Source organism: Molossus molossus, unplaced genomic scaffold (genome assembly GCF_014108415.1).
Source record: "Molossus molossus isolate mMolMol1 unplaced genomic scaffold, mMolMol1.p scaffold_m16_p_17, whole genome shotgun sequence".
In the NCBI taxonomy this organism is placed as follows: domain Eukaryota; kingdom Metazoa; phylum Chordata; class Mammalia; order Chiroptera; family Molossidae; genus Molossus; species Molossus molossus.
The window spans coordinates 15,377,604-15,397,088 of record NW_023425352.1 but is presented as its reverse complement, the minus strand read 5'-3'; the positions used below and the strand labels follow the sequence as shown (position 1 = coordinate 15,397,088).

The 19,485-nt window shown below is 35.5% G+C and overlaps 1 protein-coding gene across 1 annotated transcript in view; it reads left to right on the top strand.

Moving 5' to 3' along the window:
* SHOC2 (SHOC2 leucine rich repeat scaffold protein) overlaps window positions 1-19,485 on the top strand; it is a 68,379-nt gene that overhangs the window by 25,395 nt on the left and 23,499 nt on the right. Inside the window, exons 2-3 of the mRNA XM_036265390.1 lie at window positions 3,948-4,889; window positions 17,379-17,516. Coding sequence (XP_036121283.1) covers window positions 4,187-4,889; window positions 17,379-17,516 — 841 coding nt within the window. The 5' untranslated portion in view covers window positions 3,948-4,186. The remainder of the gene's footprint in view (window positions 1-3,947; window positions 4,890-17,378; window positions 17,517-19,485) is intronic.

The following is a 19,485-nucleotide window of genomic DNA, read 5'->3' as shown; positions in this document are numbered from 1 at the left end:
TTCAGATAGAGTGGGAGGGAGAGAGAGGAACAGAGAGAGAGAGAAACATCAATGTGAAAGGGACACATCGAGTGGCTGCCACCCGCACAACCGACCAGGGCCGGGGACAAACTGCAACCGAGGTACGCGCCCTTAGCGGGAACCGAACCCGGGTCTCTCGGGACCGCAGGCCGACGCTCTAACCGCTGAGCCAAACCGGCCAGGGCTGTTGTTCACTATTGTTTTTGAGATTTGTCCGAGTTTCTTTCTCTAGGTATAGTGATTTTTACCACGGTGGAAAGTGACTTTGCCACTGAGGCTCCTCATGCAAGCATGCAGGAGTTTCATGCTGTAAATACCTAGCAGTAGAATTGATGGATCTAAATGGGTGGATGTGGCATTTTTGAATTCATAAAGTTTTTGCCAAATTGTTCACCAAAATAGTTTAAACAATTGATACTTTTACCAGCAGAGTGTTTTTTTGGGGGGCGGGGCTCCGTATTCTCCAACAACAGTTGGTTTTATCAGACTTCTTACTTGCTAACCTGATGGCAGTAATATCTCTTAATATTTCCCAAATTTTTAGTGATATTGAGTAGTTTTGAAACAGTATGCATTGGCCACTTAAGTATTTTCTGTGAATTGTCTGCTCACTTTTTAGTGCTGTATTTGTATCATGGATGCCCTCTTCACCTTGCTTGTATTCTTAACTCTCTGTGGCATAGCCTACCCCTTAACCACCCCAGCCTTCCATGTAGACATTTTCATTATTTACTCCCCTTACACTCCAGTACCATACACTGGTCCATCACCACCTGTGTACACTCTTTTGACTCCATTCAGATTCTGATTCTCCATGCTGAGCCAACTCCCTGTGAGTACACCCACCTCACTTGGCCTCTGACACTTCTTGTGGATTGCCAACATATGATGATGTCCACTTTGTTCTGTTTGGTTTCTGATATTCCCTACTGAGCTGCCCCTGTGGAATTGTCTTCCTCATCTCACTCAGGCTCTGAAATCCAACATGGGGGTAGGTTTTCTGTATTCTACCCTCTTTAGTCTGCCTGGGCTCTGACTTTCTGCTATGGGACATTGTGATTTTTCACCTTCCACCATCACTGGGGTAGATGTTCACCTTGCTCTACAAAGCTCAGTTGCTTTAGTTCTGATTTGACCAGGATGGAGAATGGGCGTTTGTAATTTTTGACACTCAAAAATGTTATTGCAGTTTTATTAAGGAAATAAGAAAAATACAGATCTAACAGAAACAAATGAATATATATGAAAGACAAATATATATTGCTGTTGTGAAAGTTAACAAGAATTTGAAGTGTGTAAAGATTTACCTAGGAACTAAAAATAAAACCAATAATTAAAACACACACACACACACACACACACACACACACACACACTATGTTATATAGTGATAGACGTTCATGAAAGCTCCTGGGAGGTACCTAGCCTCATGAGAGCAATGTAGGAAAGACTTTCTGGAAGAAGTGACTCCTAGAAGTCTTAAAAGATGTTTATGGATTCATCTGGAAAGGTATTGCCTGGAAAAGGAAGAGGTGTGACATATATAGGGGAAGGCATACTGGCAAAGGAGGAGACAAGAATATAGGCATGGAGGGAGGAAACAGTACCATATGTTCAGGAAACTGAGAAAACTGATGAGGGTAGTGTGTAAATGCAATAGCCAGGGAGACTAGGGAGTAGAGGCATAGAGGAGGAAAGGATCACCAAGCAGACAGAGCAAGTTGAATAAAGATAATGGTAATGCAAAAAAATCATTTTGAGCAAACTGTGTCAGTAGTATGTAAGACTGGAATGGAGAGTGTTTTGGTACAAATTGTAAACCTGGAAAATCTAGATCGAAGCCTGATGGTGGAGAAACTATGTACACACACACATGTAAGTATGTATATGTATTTTCAGTATGGGAGTGATTTCAAACCAATGATTTCTCAAAAGTGCTATAGTATATTTTACTCATCTGAGGAGTTAATAATATCAATATTATCAGTTATTTAGTTGTTATATGTGAATGTTTTGGCTGTCTAAACTGTAACCTTGTATAGGAGAGATCTTACATCCTCTGTATAGAAGTTTTTAGCACAATCCTGTGCACTTAGGCCAGTGATTTTCAACAGATGTGCCATAGTACACTGGTGTGCTGCAAGAATTTTCAAAACATGCGGTACCTGATTATTTGGTCAGGGGCATTGACCTCTTTTCCCTTGGATTGTCAAATAAAAAAATAACAGCCAACACAGTAGCTGTCCAGTGTGAATGAATCAAAATTATACTTTTTTTTTGGTCAGATAGCAGAAAAGTATATTTTCTGGTGTGCTGCAGAATGTTAGTAATTAGTTTATTGTGCCATGCGGTGGGAAAGGTTGAAAACCGCCTGGGCCAGGTGGCTTAGTTGGTTGGAGCATCTCCCATACACCAAAAGGTTGCAGGTTTGATCCCTGATTGGTACGGTATGGGAGGCAACTGATTGATGTTTTGCTCTCCCCTCCCCCCCATTCTCTCTAAAATCAGTTTTTAAAAAACCACATCTTCAGGTGAGGATTAAAAAAAAAAAGTTTGAAGATTGCTGACGTGGACTATCAAATACATTTTGTGGTTTGATAAAATTGTATTAACATCTTTTAGTTTTTGAAGCTAATCAGGTAAAATGTTATAATTGTGTCTTTGATCTTTAAGCCCTAGTATCAAATAAAGATCAATTAGTTATAAAGTTAATAATAGAACTACAAAACAAAAATTGTATTTTAAATTTAGAAATGTTTAGGGAGGACTAATTCCTTTACAAAGATTTTATTCATCTCTCCAGCCTTTGTGGATCCCTTTGGTCAGTCATTTCACCAGTGAACTTTTTCTACTTTTAAGAATCCTAACTTTTCCGGTTTCTAGGATATAGATATCATTGGAGATTGCTTTTTTGTTACTGTTTCTGAAAGATGGCCCCCAGATCTACCTGCATCGGAGTCATCTAGAGTGCTTGTTTAAGTGCACATTCTTAATGCCCTTTTTCCTGCACTATTTGCTGTTCTCTATACATATTTCACTTTGTTCATTTTGTTCTTTAACCAGACTACTCTATATTCTATCATCACCACCTTTGAAATCCTTTCTGTAATTAGTTGCAGATAGAGCAGTTTTAGTGTAGTGGTTAGGAATATAGGCTGTAGATGCATACTACCTATGTTGGAATCTCAGCTCTTTCATTTCTCCAAGGTTACCAAGCTAGTTAAAAATATTTCTGTGCCTCAGTGTCCCTATGACTAAAATAGGGATAACAGCCCTGGCTGGTTTGGCTCAGCGGTTGGAGCGTCGGCCTGCGGTACAGAGAGACCCGGGTTCGGTTCCCGCTGAGGGCACGTACCTTGGTTGCAGTTTGTCCCCGGCCCTGGTTGGTCGTGCGGGTGGCAGCCACTCGATGTGTCCCTTCACATCGATGTTTCTCTCTCTCCCTCTCTTCCTCTCTCTCCCTCCCGCTCTATCTGAACAAAAAATGGAAAAACGTCCTCGGGTGAGGATAAAAAAATAAAAATAAAATAAAATAGGGATAACAGTTTATCTCAAAGAGCTGTTAAATGCATTAAATGAATTAATATTTGTAAATTCCTTACAATAGTGCTTGTACATAGAAAGCACTCAAACATTAGCTGCTGTTGTGACTTGTCCCCCTTTTCAACTCCGAACAAAGTTTTGTACTGTAGTAACTTGTGTACTTATCTTACCTCTTCCTGTTCAGACTGTAAATTCTTTAAGGATAGGACCTACCTTATTAATTTTTTATAGTTTTTCAAAGGATTTTGCATAATAAGTGTTTGATAAATATTTACTGTATAATATCATAGGAAAATGGCAAAATTGTATGATTATTTTTCAGAGCTCATTTGCCTAATATAAGTTATAATCTAATATATTAATATTCTTTGTGTGTGTTTCAGGAATTCTAATGAATCATTGCTTGACCAGCACCATTTTACCAGATGGAATGAGTTATCAGAAATGGGAATAGATCCAACATGTAACAACAGATGGCTGTTACTCTATGGTGATTACTTCTTCAAGCCAGAACCTTTTTGATTCCATAGGATCTTTGTCTCTTCAACTTTAAATTCCAATTACTGTTGTTGGCAAATAAAATAAAAGGAGTTCATGTAGTTTTGCCCAAGCTTGAGTCACCATGAGTAGTAGTTTAGGAAAAGAAAAAGACTCTAAAGAGAAAGATCCCAAAGTACCATCAGCAAAGGAAAGAGAAAAGGAGGCAAAAGCCTCTGGAGGTTTTGGGAAAGAGAGCAAAGAAAAAGAACCTAAGACCAAAGGGAAAGATGCCAAAGATGGAAAGAAGGACTCCAGTGCTGCCCAACCAGGGGTGGCTTTTTCAGTTGACAATACTATCAAACGGCCAAATCCAGCACCTGGGACTAGAAAAAAATCTAGCAATGCAGAGGTAATTAAAGAGCTCAACAAATGTCGGGAAGAGAACTCAATGCGTTTGGACTTATCCAAGAGGTCTATACACATATTGCCGTCATCAATCAAAGAGTTGACTCAATTAACAGAACTTTATTTATATAGCAACAAATTGCAGTCCCTTCCAGCAGAAGTGGGCTGTCTAGTAAATCTCATGACACTGGCTCTAAGTGAAAATTCACTTACCAGTTTGCCTGACTCTCTTGATAACTTGAAAAAGCTGCGGATGCTTGATTTACGGCATAATAAACTGAGAGAAATTCCTTCAGTGGTGTATAGGCTAGATTCTCTCACCACTCTTTACCTTCGCTTTAATCGTATAACTACTGTGGAAAAGGACATCAAAAACCTGTCAAAACTCAGCATGCTTAGCATTCGAGAGAACAAAATCAAACAACTACCTGCTGAAATTGGTAAGAGTCTTTGGTTTACTATTATATTTGTAGTATATTTATTATGCTAAATAATTTAATTGGGTGCTTTTTCATATCACTAAACATCTGGTACTTGCCTTAAAACATCTATTTTCTAAATTCCATCTTATTTTTAATATTTCAGCAATAATAATAGTACTTGGTTTGAGATATTTTCTAGACTTAATAAAGTGAGTTAGAATATAGATGCAATTAGGCCTTTTCTCCACAAACCTAATCTGCTTTCATTTTCATTGAAGAAAAAGTGAATTTGAAGCAGAGAAAAGATGTTTGCCAAATTTTTAAGTTGTTACCACCTGTTTTTAAAGTACACGTGTAATCTTACTAGATTCATTAAGGCTACATTTTCCCATTTTCTGACTTTTCCTTCTTTACCTGAAAAACGTCTGTTTAAATTTACCTCACTTTTCTACCTAAGTTAGTGCAAAAGATTGGCATAAAAGAGCCTGTGAAAAAACAATGTCATATAAAAATTGGAGAACTTTTTTCATTTTCAAAGTACCCACATGTTCATTAAAAACAGTCCAAGCATACAGAAAAGTAGAAGAGAAGTCTCATATACTAAATGCGACACTGTTAGCATCTTATAAATTTCATTCCCGTTTTTTTATATAATGCTAAATTGTACTAAAACAAAGGAATGTTTTTCAAAAAAAATGTTTCTATTGATTTTTTTTTTAGAGAGAGAGAGAGAGAGAGAAACATGGATTGCTGCCTCCTGCACACACCCCACTGGGGATCTGGCTTACAACCTGGGCATGTGCCCTGACTGGGAATCGAACCAGTGACCTCTTGGTGCATGGGTCGATGCTCAACCACTGTGCCACACTGGCTGGGCTAAAGGAATGTTTTTAAAAGAATGGTAGTAGGATAAAAATAGGATATACACATGTGTAAACAAATCACTAAAAAGAAATTTATTGTTTATTGTCTTGATATTTTTACTTATGGAAAACTTTAGAAACATTTGGAATATAGTAAACCATTGGCTTATCAATTTTTGGAAACAGATAAAGGTATTGTCTTTGTGGGCCCTTTTTTATAAATTTTAATAAAATGACATAAAATTGATTTTGCAACTTTTTTTTTTTTTTTTTATCCTCACCTGAGGACATTTTTCCATTTTTTGTTCAGATAGAGTGGGAGGGAAAGAGAGAGAGAGAAACATCGACATGAAAGGGACACATTGAGTGGCTGCCACCCATACTACCCAACCAGGGCCGGGGACAAACTGCAACTGTTGTATGTGCCCTAAGTGGGAACCGAACCTCGGTCTCTCTGGACTGCAGGCTGACTCTAACCGCTGAGCCAAACCGGCCAGGACTGATTATGCAACTCTTTAAGGAAAGTTTTCTTTTTGTATGAAAGGCCAGTTTATTCTGTATAAAACAGTTGAATTAAATATTTGTTGGTTTGAGCATTGGTCTTATGGTGGGGTGATAAATGAAACTTTCTGTCTTTAGGCTCTGCAGCTTTGTAGAGATATGCTATTCTGTGGGTATTTTAAAAGATTTAATCTAGTTTTGAAAAAGATCCAGTTTAAGTTTTAGTTATGGTGTTACTACATTAGACTCCAACCAAACACTTAAAATCTTAATTTAATTTTGGTTCAATTAAATGTATTTAGTCGTGGCTGGTTTGGCTTACTGGTAGAGCATCGGCCTTCAGACCAAAGAATCGTGGGTTCTACCTCAGTTGCAGTTGGTCCCCGGCACTGGTTGGGGTTGTGCGGGAGGCAACCAGTTGATGTGTCCCACTCAAGTCAGTGTTTCTCTCTCTCTCTTTCTCTCCCTCCCACTTTAGCTGAAGATAAATAGAAAAATATCCTCGGGTGAGGATTAGAAAAAATTAAAAAAAAAAAAATGTACTTAGAAAAATCCAAGATAGATTTTCTGAAGCAATGCACTGTACTTAACAAAGCATAGTCACTCACTCATGAGATTAAAGTGTTCACAGAAATTTGAATGAAAACATTCCTTTCCATGTGTTCAGATAGGAATATGGTTGTTGAAAGACTTGATTTTATACCAGATTCAGTCAAAATTTGACCTGTATGTATGGCTCATTGTGGAAAAGAATTATAGGCTTTTGGAGAAAGAAATGCTAACTTTTTATATGGAAATAAAAAATGTTATTTCCTGTCTCTGTTGTTGTTTTACGTATATATTGTGCTCTACTCTAAAACTTTGGCTTTAATTCATATGAAGTCCCCCCACCCCCACCCCGAGATGTTATCAGATTACCTGGGAATTAAGAACACATTTCTTTTTTGTTTCTTTTATCCTCACCCGAGGACATTTGCCCATTTTTTGTTCACATAGAGTGGGAGGGGGAGAGAGAGAGAGAGAGAGACAGAGACAGACATCGAGTGGCTGCTACCCGCACGACCAGCCAGGGCCGCGGACAAACTGCAACCGAGGTATGTGCCCCTAGCAGGAACCTAATCCGGGCCTCTCTGGACCGCAGGCTGACGATCTAACCACTGAGCCAAACTGGCCAGGGCCCGAGGCCATTTTTTGCATTTATCTTCAGATAGAATGGGAGGGAGAGAGGGGGGAAGAGAGGGAGAGAAACATCTAAGTGAGAGAGACATATCAACTGGTTGCCACCCACACAACCCCAACTGGGGCCGGGGACAAACTGCAACCAAGGTACATGCCCTTAGCAGGAACAGGTCTGCAGGCCGACGCTCTAACCGCTAAGCCAAACCAGCCAGGGCAAGAACACATTTCTTTTTTTTTTTATCCTCATCCGAAGACATTTTTCCATTTTTTGTTCAGGTAGAGTGGGAGGGAGAGAGAGGAACAGAGAGAGAGAGAGAAACATCGATGTGAAAGGAACACATTGAGTGGCTGCCACCCACACAACCGACCAGAGCCAGGGACAAACTGCAACCGAGGTACATGCCCTTAGCGGGAACCGAACCCGGGTCTCTCAGGACCGCAGGCCAACGCTCTAACCGCTGAGCTAAACCGGCCAGGGCAAGGAATTCTTAAGCAAGGAATTATTTCATGGGATTTTAAATTTACTTCATTTGTCCTTGAGCCTATAGGTCTTTAAGCATTTTTACTAAGAAATGAATGTAGTTTTCTAAAGTGGCAATTTTATTTAATTAAATAACTGATATTTGTGTGCCTAATTTTTTTACTTTTATTCCTAAATTTGTAATTTAAAAAATAACCATAGAATATGCTTTTTAATGAGCAGGCTCCCACCATTAGTAACATTATTAAAGTTTATGCTGTAATTTCTGTATTTCTGTAAAACTACTAATTTCATAAATGTTATTGTATTCCAGAAGGGCCTCAGGTAGAATGTAAACTGCTTTTAAATGTAAGACTTAATACTTCTTATATGGAGTTAAGATTTATAAGGTTTAACTTAGATGCATAGATTTGGGATGAACACTGCAAAAGGTTGCATTGTCTTTTCCTTACAGGGAACAAGAAAAAACTCAGTAAAAGTAACATAATTGTAATAAGAAAAATAGCTATTGTTTGAGCACAATATGTCATATACTGTACACTGTTCTGTACATGTGTACTTTACATAAATTATCGCATTAAATCGTTACAGTAACCCAAGGAAATAGGTACTTCTACCCCCCATTGTACTGAAGAAGGAACTGAAAATATAGAGAGATTAGATAATTCACTGAATATCATGGAAGTTAGTTGGCAGAGTCAGTATGTGAACCTAGATCTCGTTGTACTGCCCCCACTAGTCTGGAAAAGTGGGTCCCACTCCCATAGATTATGATTTAGTGGTGTGGGAGGTCTAGGAGATCTGTCCTTTTAAAGAATAAGCTAGGCTATTCTAAGTGTAGCTACAGTTGAAAGCTATTGCATTAGATTTTTTTTTTTTTTTTTTTGAGTCAGGGAAGATGTTAACAGCTTAATTGAGATATAATTCGTATGCCATACAATTCACACATTTAAAGTGTACAATTCAGTGGTTTTTAGCATGTTCACAGAACTGTGCAACCATTACAAACAATTTTTAGAACATTTTCATCATACCAAAAAGAAACTCTGTACCCTTTGGCAGTCACTTCATTCCTATTTTCTCCCAACCCCTTAGCCCTAGGCAAACACTACTTTACTTTCTGTTTCTGTAGATTTTCCTATTCTGGACATTCCATATAAATGGAATCATACAAAATAAGGTATTGGTGACTGGCTTCTTTCACTTAGCATAATGTTTTCAAAATTTATCCATGTTGTAATATATTAATATTTCATTTCCTTTTATTGCTGAATATACTCCATAGCATGAGTATACCACATTTTATTTATCCATTCATCGGTTATGTTGAACTTTTGGGTTGTTTCTACTTTCTAGCTATTATAGATAAAATTACTATGAACATTTTTGTACAAGTTTTTGTTTGGACATTTGTTTTAATTTCTCTTGGGTATGTATACCTAGAAGTGGAATTACTGAGTCATATGGTTATTTTGTATTTAATATTTTGAGGAACTACTAGACTCTTTTCCTAAGTGGTTGAACCATTTTACATTCCCAGGAGCAGTATATGAGGGTTCCAATTTCTCTACATCCTCAGCATCTTTGTTATTTTCTTTCTTTTTTATTATAGCCATTCCATGAGTATGAAGTGGCATCTCATTTTGGTTTTGATTTGCAGTTTCCTGATGACTACAGATTTGTTCTTAAATCTTGAAAGCTATCTTTTATTATTATAAAAGAAAGACAAAAATAGTTATTTTCTGTGATGCAGATCTGTCTTTACTGCTTGCTAAATAAAATACATAAAATCAACTTTTGAGAATGTTTACAAAATAAGACCCAGGCACAAAGATCAAGTAAGATGGAAATTTGACATTTTAAAAAATATTACACACCTTTAATATAATTTGTGAAAACCTATAAGAGAATTTAGAATTCAGAATTTATGTAAATTATTATTCTGTTAAACTTTCATTTATAAGTATTAGATTCACATTATTATTGATATATATTAGATTTATAGTATGCATATTAAATGGTTTTTATTATTTTGTTTTATAAATATACCACTTTCAGTTATGCCATCCAGTTTGTGTTCAACAGTATATTTAAGGAATGTGAGAAATTAGAAGTTTTTGAAATACAGTGACTATTTAGTTTAAATAATATATTTGGAATTTAACCATTGCACAAGGTTGTATTGTGCTGCTGCCTATAGGGAAATTATATTAAAATCAGAACATTTATCTGTTTAAGCATTGATGACATCTTTATTAATGCCATGTGATTTGATACCAGGGATAAATATTCACATGGGTGAACATTGGCAGAAAACAATAAAAGAATACTGAACAGATAGTACATGTAAGCATATGAAGAGCCAGAGATAATATATAAAGTAGCCAAGAAAACTCTACATTTGATAATGTTCATTTACTTTTCTTCTTTTGTATAAAGTATGTCTTTGTATTAAGTAGAGAGATGGAAACCTTAGTTACTGCTTTCTTTTGTAGATCAATGTTGCATTCTTTGTGTCCATACCTCCTTTCACCATTTGTTACCTTGAAAGAGACTCTTCATGTATACCAAGAGAGTCAAGAAATTATGTTTTCAGAGGAAAAACAGTATATAATCATTCCCTGTCCCCCGAAACTGGTTCCTTTAGGTTTCATGTTAGAGATGTGATTTTGTAAAAAGTAATAATAATAATAATAAAAATAATTTTTTTTTTTTTTGCCTGGATGGATTAGAGGGCCATCAGGTAGTGAGTATGAATAACTGATCAATTTGGTTCAGGAAATTTTGGATAAGGAAGTTTTAAAGAATTTTCTTATTCTAGGAAGGAAATGGTTACTCTTTGAAACCAGAAATAAACTCCATCTTTGTCTCATATTAATATTCCTACAATTTATTTTCTTTCTTTCCTTCATTGAATTATGGCCTAGTTTAGTATTTCTCCTCTTTCTTTAAAGTTTCCCCCTAATATATTATTCTTTGTAAGATAGCTAAGAAGGATTTTTTTTAAAAGCTATTCTTTCTACATTTTATATTCAGTAAAATGCTGTATCATTTATATAACGTAAAGTTTCATGTGAATTTGTCAAAATAACCCTTTTTGTGTAGAATGATCTGATATGCTGAAGCATATGCCTTTTGAGAACCCATACCATTTTCACTCATAAACAACTTTCATAGGATTCAGATGAGAAAGTAGAATCAGCAATTTTGTTTACACATTTGAATCAGTAACACATTGCAGTATAGTAACTATTGTACTACAGTGTTACATTTTGTAAGTCAAGCTAGATATACAATCAATATATAATATATAATCAATATCTATACAAAAATACAAAAAAAAAACACAATAATTTTTTAAAGAGGTTGAAGTATTTTAGAGATTTTAACTCCCAAATATATAATTTTCTATGAACTATTAGAGATAATAAATAAGTTTTCAGTAAAGTGAATTTAATGAAGCCTAGTACTATTACCCATTTTCCAATATTAACTCAAACTATAACCCTTACTCCCTAAAATTTTTGAAATTCTCCCAGGACTGCCAGGGGTTATAAAATTGCCTTCATGGTCCAGGTGACATTATTTAATTACCTCATTTGAGTATTTTGTACAAGTGTTAATGAGTAACTTTGTTTAGCAAGAAAAATAAACCAAGAAAGGGAATTCAGATTGTTAATAAATAATTCCTTTTGACCGGGATTAATAGGAGACCTTAGAGACCTAGAAATGAACTGTTAACTTATTGTTATCAAATTGTCAGGTCTTTCATTAAACAATAAAAACCTGGAAAAGATCTTATTATTGCTAATGGAGGCAGGAGGAGAACAGAGAAAATAGCCTCTGAGCTATCTGAGGAATGATTTGATAGGATACTATTGACTACTGTACTGCTGAGGTGTGGGGGAAGAGGGCAGTCATTGTACTTTGATGACAGCATGTTACTCATTCAAAGCAATGTTGACACTGTTGTCCATGTTGCTAAGTTGCAGAAGCAGTAGCTTAGAGGAGCTACTGAAGTCTTCTTTGCAGTAAAAAGAATTAAACCTATAAGACAAATTTAAATAATGTATAAATTTTGACCTAAGTCCCTAAATCTATTCAAGCTTATGTGATAGGTATTTCCAGCCCTTTTTAATTATGTAGTTTTACAAATAAATGTTAGTAAGACTTGATGTGATTTTTATAGAACTAAATTCAGTATTTGAAAAATATTCCTATAAATTCAGGAGCAAGAGTTATTTTTAAAATATAAGCATCCTTAATGAAGAGTCAAATGATAGTATAGGTAAGGTCACAACTTTTGAAATAAACAAACAAACCTAAATACTTAGCATATTTGAGTGTCTACTAAGTACATTTTAATAGGGACTTTTCATATATTGTTAGATTTAATTTATTAAAATTCAGTTAAGGATTTTCACATCTGTATACGGCATGGATATTGATCTGTAAGTCTTTCTGTGTTTTGTTTTCTGTTTTTAATATTTTGATCCTTAAGTTTTAATATGATTTTCTTTGTCTACTTAAATTGTTAGGTTGATTTCAAACCTATTTGTTATACAGTTGATCATTAAACAAAATGGGTTTGATGAACTGCTTGAGTCCATTTATACGGGGTTATTTTCAATAAATGCACAATTGGCTGTTTGTATCCATGGATTTCACATTCAGGGATTCAACCAACTGCAGATGGAAAACCATATTTTCCATTCATATTTGGATGTGAGGGGCCAGCTGTGCATTGTTCTATGCCATTTTGTATAAGGGACTTGGGCATTTGTGAAGGTCCTGGAACCATTCCTCAATGGATACTGAGGGACAACCGTAGTTAAGTTTTGGAGAGTCAAAAGTTATATGTGGGTTTTTGACTGTACAGGGGTTGGTATCCCATATACCCCCTCGTCCCCCCCTGTTCTAGGGTCAGTTGAATAAGCATTTATAGCTATAAATCACCCTCCAAGCACTATTTTCACACACATTTTGATATGTTCTATTATCATTATTGTTCAGTTGAAAATATTTTTCTAAATATCTTTTATTTCTTCTCTTACCTGTAGATTATTTAGAAGTTAATTGTTCAATTTCCAAGTATTTGAGAGATGTTTTCAGATATTGTTGTTACTGATTTATAAAATACGGTCTGTTTTGGTAAATGTGCATTATGCTGTTATTTTTTGGAACAAGGTCTAGTAGAGGATAATGTTAATCATTTATTCTATACCCCTGTCAGTTTTCTGTCAATTATTGAGAAATGAGTGGTGAAATATTCAACTATAATAGATTTGTCTTTTTCCCATTAGTGCTATTAATTTTTTTTTTTTTTTTTGCTGCTTATGTATTTTGAAACTTTGTTATTAGATGTATATATACTTAAGATTTTATTACCTTTTTAAAAACATCTTCACCTGAGGATATTTTTCCATTTATTTTCAGATAGTGTGGGAGGGAGGGAAGGAAGAAGGGAGGGAGGGAGAGAGAGAGAGAGAGAGAGAGAGAGAGAGAGAGAGAGAGAAAGAAATCGATTGGTTGCTTCCCACACAACCCTGACCAGGGCCAGGGACCACAGAGCAACCAAGGTACGTGCCCTTGACTGGAATCGAACCCGAGACTCTGTGATCCGTGGGCCAATGCTCTAATAGCCGAGCAAAACCGGCCAGGGCTTATTTTCTTTTTAACGAGGTGACATTTTATTATGAAATATCTATCTTTACTTCTGGTAATATTCCTGGGAATTTTTCTTTTTCAAAATTTTATTTTATTTGATATTAATGAATGCTATTCCAACTTCTTTGTTGATTGGTGCTTCCATTGTATATCATTTTTCCATCCTTTTATTTTTACCTTTTTGTGTTTTTATATTTAAGTAATGGGTTCTTATAGACAGCATATAATTAGCTGTGGTGTGTTTTTATCCTGTCTTGACAGTTTTTGGCTTAATTGAAGGGTTTATACCATTTACATTTAATACAGTTACTCTGTTAATATGATTGAATTAAAATCGAGCTATTTTCCATTTGTGCCATTTGTTACTTAGTCCTTTTCCCCCTTCATTTTTACCTTCTTCTGGATTTTTGTTGTAAATTCCATTTATCTCAACTGTTGGCATGTTATGCATCTTTGATACTTTTTTAAGTGTCTGCTCTAGTATTTATAGTATATATCATAATTTAACAGCCTATATTTAAATAATAATATACAACTTCACATATATCCTAAGAACTTTAAAATAAAACACTCTTTTTCTCCCATTCTTTGTGCAGTTGTTATCATTCATTTTTACTTCTTCATATATTATAAATCCCATAATAATACATGGCTATTGTTTTTGCTTTAAACTGTATCTTTAAAAAAATTTTTTTTTCTTTATTGATTTTAGAGAGAGAGAAGCATTCATGAGAGAACATTGATTGGCTGCCTCCTGCATGCCCCCCACTGGGATCTGGCCCACAACCTGGGCATGTGCCCTGACGGGAATTGAACTGGTGACCTCTTGGTGCATGGGGTGATGCTCAACCACCGAGCCATACCACCTGGGCTAAACTGTATCTTTTTTAAGCTTTCCACTTTGAACAAATTTTAGACTTAACAGAAAAGTTACAAAACTAGTACAGAGGATTCCCCACATACCCTTTACCCAGCTTCCCCTAATAGTAACATCCTATATAATCATTATACAGTGATCAAAACTAAGAAATTAACATTGGTATGATACTATTAACTAAACTACAAATTTTATTCTGATTTCACCAGTTTTTCAACTAATGTGTTTCTATTTCAGAATCCCACATTGCGTTTTAAGAGTCATGTGTGTAGTCTCCTCCAACCTCTGACAGTTAGAAGTACTAAATGTTCTTCCCTTTCTTTCATGACATTGATACTTTTGAAGTGTACTAATTGTATGGTGTTTTCTCATGACTAGTTTGATGTTGTACATTAATCTTTTGCGCACTAATTTTAGCATTCATTGGTAGATCGTCCCTGAAACAATTATTATGGTATTTGATGGTGATCTTTTTACTTCCCTTAGCTTTTTGCATTTATTTATTTTTTTAATTTTATTTATTTGTTTATTTATTTTAATCCTCACCCGAGGACATTTTTCCATTTTTTGTTCAGATAGAGCGTGAGGGAGAGAGAGAGAGAGAGAGCAAGAGAACATCGACATGAAAGGAGGGCCAGGGACAAACTGCAACCAAGATACATGCCCTTAGTGGGAACCGAACCTGGGTCTCTCTGGACCGCAGGCCGACGCTCTAACCGCTGAGCCAAACTGGCCTGGGCACTTTTTGCATTTATTAATTGAAATTCTTGTACAAGAAAGAGCTTTTCCTTCTATTTATTTCTTTATTCATTCAGATAATTATATAAGTCTGAACTCATTCTATTCTATGGGTTTTATTTCAGTATTATTTTTATCATTTTGGTGCTCAAATTGTTCCAGGCTTGGTAATTATGAAGTCTTTTAGGTTGGTTCCTGTGCCTTTTGACATGTCAGTATACTTTTCAGTTATCTTTTTAATTAAAAAAATGAGAAAAGAACTTAATAATTACCCATCTGTTTATCACTTGGAGTACTTTTTGTTCTTTGTGTAGATCTGAATTTCTATTTAATATTTTCCTTTTGCCTAAAGAACTTCCTTTAATATATATTGTAGTGCAGGTCTTCTCATAATGAATCCTGTAGGCTTTTGTTTGTCTGAAAGCCTTTATTTATTTATTTTTTAAGATTTTGAATAGATTTTGAGAGAGAAAGGGATAGAGGGAGGAAAGCTGAGTATTACTCTAGAGAGAGAGATTTTTATCGATTTCAGAAAGACGAAGGAAAAGGTAGATAGAGAGAGAAACATGGGTCAGCTGTCTCCTGAAGGCTCTCTACTGGGGATTGAGCCCAAAACCCAGCATGTGCCCTGACTGGAATCAAACTAGTGACCTCCTGGTGCATGGGACAAAGCTCAACTAACTGAGCCACACCGGTTGGGCATAAAGAGAGAGATTTTAAATGCCTTTGTTTTCCTCAAAATCACACTAAAAATGTTTTGTTAATTGCATTAAATAGGAAATTTTGGATTAGTTTTGAAAATATTTTAGATTTTCATATGTTTTATAAAGATAAACTCCCTGAAGTTTATCTTAAGAGAATATGTTTTCCATGAGTCTCTTAAAATTTATACATGGATTTCTGCGGAAATCTAAATTAATTATCAAATATAACTCACAGTAATATATAGAACTTAGTTGTGAGTTTATTGTAGTCGATGCATTAACAGACCAAATTTTACATGTTATTTTTGTGTGCTGATGCTGTTAAAAAAATTAAATCACAATTTCTGAGTTTAAAGCATTTTCAAAGAATGACTAGATTGTGAGACAGAAGTATTCGTATTATTAGATGACATTCTTCTTAATGTGTCGGTATTAACATGATTTTTTGACTTTGCAAAGAGTCGTATTACTGGAGGATACTTTCTGGAGAGAATAGATGCTTAAAATAAATAAATATTATCATGTGGTGATTTACACAAATCTAAAGGGATTTAATGTATTTCTCTGTACGGAAGATGTTTTTTTCCTCTAGCTTCTTTCAAAATGTTTTGTCTTTGATTTTTCTGCCCTTTGAATGTGATATGCCTAGGCGAAACATAAAGGGATTTTTCTCTCTTCACCCTGAGAATATGGGGTTGGGACTCTTGGAGTTAAAGCACAAAGGTTCCAAGCCAACATTTATTTTCTGTTTTTTAATTATAAAACCATCTTAATGAGTGTGAAGTGGTATCTCATTATGCTTTTGATTTACATTTCCCAAATGATTAGTGATGCTGAGCATCTTTTTATGTGTTTATTGACCATTTGTGTATCTTTGGACAAATAGCTATGCAAGTTTTTTGCTCACTTTTAAAATGGTTGTAGTTTTTTGGTTGACTTGTAGAAGTTTATTATATATTAATCCCTTAGCAGGTATATGATTTGCATATGTTTTCTCCCCTTCTGTGGGTTGCTTTTCACTCTCGTATTAGTGTCATTTAATGCACATAGTTTTTAATTTTGATAAAATCTAACTTCTCTCTCTTCTCTTTTTTGTCTTTATTTGTGGCTTAATGTACACCACACCCAGTTTTCAGAGTTTTATGCACTTGATTTGCTCATCTTACTTTTTTCATTGTCTCCAGCCGTTGCCTTAAAAGAAAAACCATGAATGAACAAATATATGTTATAAATGGTAAAGTGATTACAGTCAACATTTTAATTTTATCTGATATCATTTTCTTTTTTTAGATATAATTGAGATACAACATGTTAGTTTCAAGTGTACAACATAATGACTCAGTATTTGTAAAATGCCATTTTCAAATAACAGTTTTAGATTTTCTGTTTGACTTTAACTTTTTCCAAAAGAAACTACACTTATGATATAGAAAATGAAGGGTTTTTTTGTATTACTTAATATATTCTTACTAAATTTTTATGTTGGTCAATTTACAGGTGAATTATGTAACCTCATTACGCTGGATGTAGCTCACAATCAACTTGAACATCTTCCAAAGGAGATTGGAAACTGCACACAGATAACCAACCTTGACTTGCAGCACAATGAACTGCTAGACCTCCCAGATACAATAGGTATGGTATGAGAAGAGAAAGAAGATAATGATAATCATTTATAGCTACTTTGACATTAAAATACCACATTTGATCCATTTTGATAATATTTAAAGATTAGAATTCAACATTGTCAAAGTAGTAAAACTTCTAGAAGGTAGTATTTTAAAAATCACTATTTCCATTTCCTGGCAAAGAAAATAATTTGATTTTGGGAAGTGAGTTTAACTGGATTATAAAGAAGATAGAAAATTAAGTTGTATGTATATATTCTGCTGTGGCTCTGTGGTTAAATTGCAGAATGGGTGGGTTTTCTGTTTCTGCTGATTTCAGAATGTTGCATGCTATTATATAGGGTGTGGTCCCTGCTTTGCTAAAGTAGACCACACTGAAAAATAAAATTGCTGTTTAGTTTTTAAAACGTGGCCAATATAGTTTAAAGTGTGTTCATCTGTAATATCTAAGGACTAAGAGAAGAGATGTGCATAATGTTTTGAAGTGCAAAATGTGTTCAAAGACTTAGCCAATCTGCAAAAAAGTTGAATTGTGCTTACTGTGGTATATTCTATATTTACAGTTTTGTTTCTTTTTCTAAGTTCCTATAAATAATTTATACAAACAATAAAGGGAATTTTGAAAAATTTGGACACCTTTTTAGTTATTGATGTGGTATAAGGTTACTATAATTTTTTTTTTTTTTTTTTCAGAAAAATGATATCTGTACTCAATTTATATAATTTCAGTAATGAATATTCATGAAGTTCTGTTACTAAATCATATGAATGAGGCCTATGAATATATCTTTCTCCAGAAGGATTTTTGTTTCCTTCTATCAGTACCTAAGGGACCATGTTAATTCATTTATGTTCTAAGGCTTGAGTTTTTCTGATCCTCTGAGTGATTCAAAGGCAGGCTGCAAACTAATTAATTGTAGGGCTGTTTTTACTTTCAGTTCACCTTTAGTACTAGGGTACAGCCCTGTAGGGCCCCACCCTATAGGGTCCTAGTTGATATTGATTACCATATTTATTTTTCCACTAGAAAAACCACAAGATTTTATTGTTAAACATTGATGTGAGAGTGAAACATCTATCGGCTGTCTCCTGTGCACCACCTAATGGGGATCGAGCTCAAAACCCAAGCATGTTTTCTGACCAGGAATTGAACAGGCAACCTTTCAGTGCATGGGACAACACCCAACCAACTGAGCCACACTGGCCAGGGCTGATTACTAGATTTTGACTCTTGGCAGAAACATGCCTTAGCCTTTCCAGCTGTATCTTCTAGCTAGGGAAGTGCTAGAGGATATAATCCTCTCCAGTGTTTCTGCTTGTTTCTGGGTTCCTAGCTGTTTGGCTTGGAAATTGGTAATATTTTGTTAGCTGTCTGATTTTTGTTTTAGAAGTGTTTTAAGTTGGCCCCCCCCCCCCCCCCAGTGGCAGGGTTTGCTTGAATTCCCACCTAGTCTACCATTACTTGAAACAAGCAGTTAAGGATTTTTTTTTTCTTTTTTGTTAATTTTCACCCAAGAATATTTTTCCATTGATTTTTTTTTTAGATAGAGTGGAAGGGAGGGAGCGGAGAGAGAGAGAGAGAGAGAGAGAGAGAGAAACGTTGTGAGAGAGACACATTGATTGGTTGCCGCCTCCCACATGTGCCCTGACCAGGGCCACGGATCGAGCCTGCAATTCAAGTACATGCCCGAGCCTGCAATCCAAGTACATGCCCGTGACTAGGAATCAAACCTACAACCTCCAGTGTGCGGGCCGACGCTCTGACCACTGGGAGGGTGCCTTTTCTTTTTTTAAAAATGTAGACTGAGCCCTGGCCGGTTTGGCTCAGCGGTTAGAGCGTTGGCCTGTGGTCCAGAGAGACCCGGGTTCGGTTCCCACTAAGGGCATGTATCTTGGTTGCAGTTTGTCCCCAACCCTGGTTGGGTTGTGTGGGTGGCAGCCACTCAATGTGTCTCTTTCACGTCGATATTTCTCTT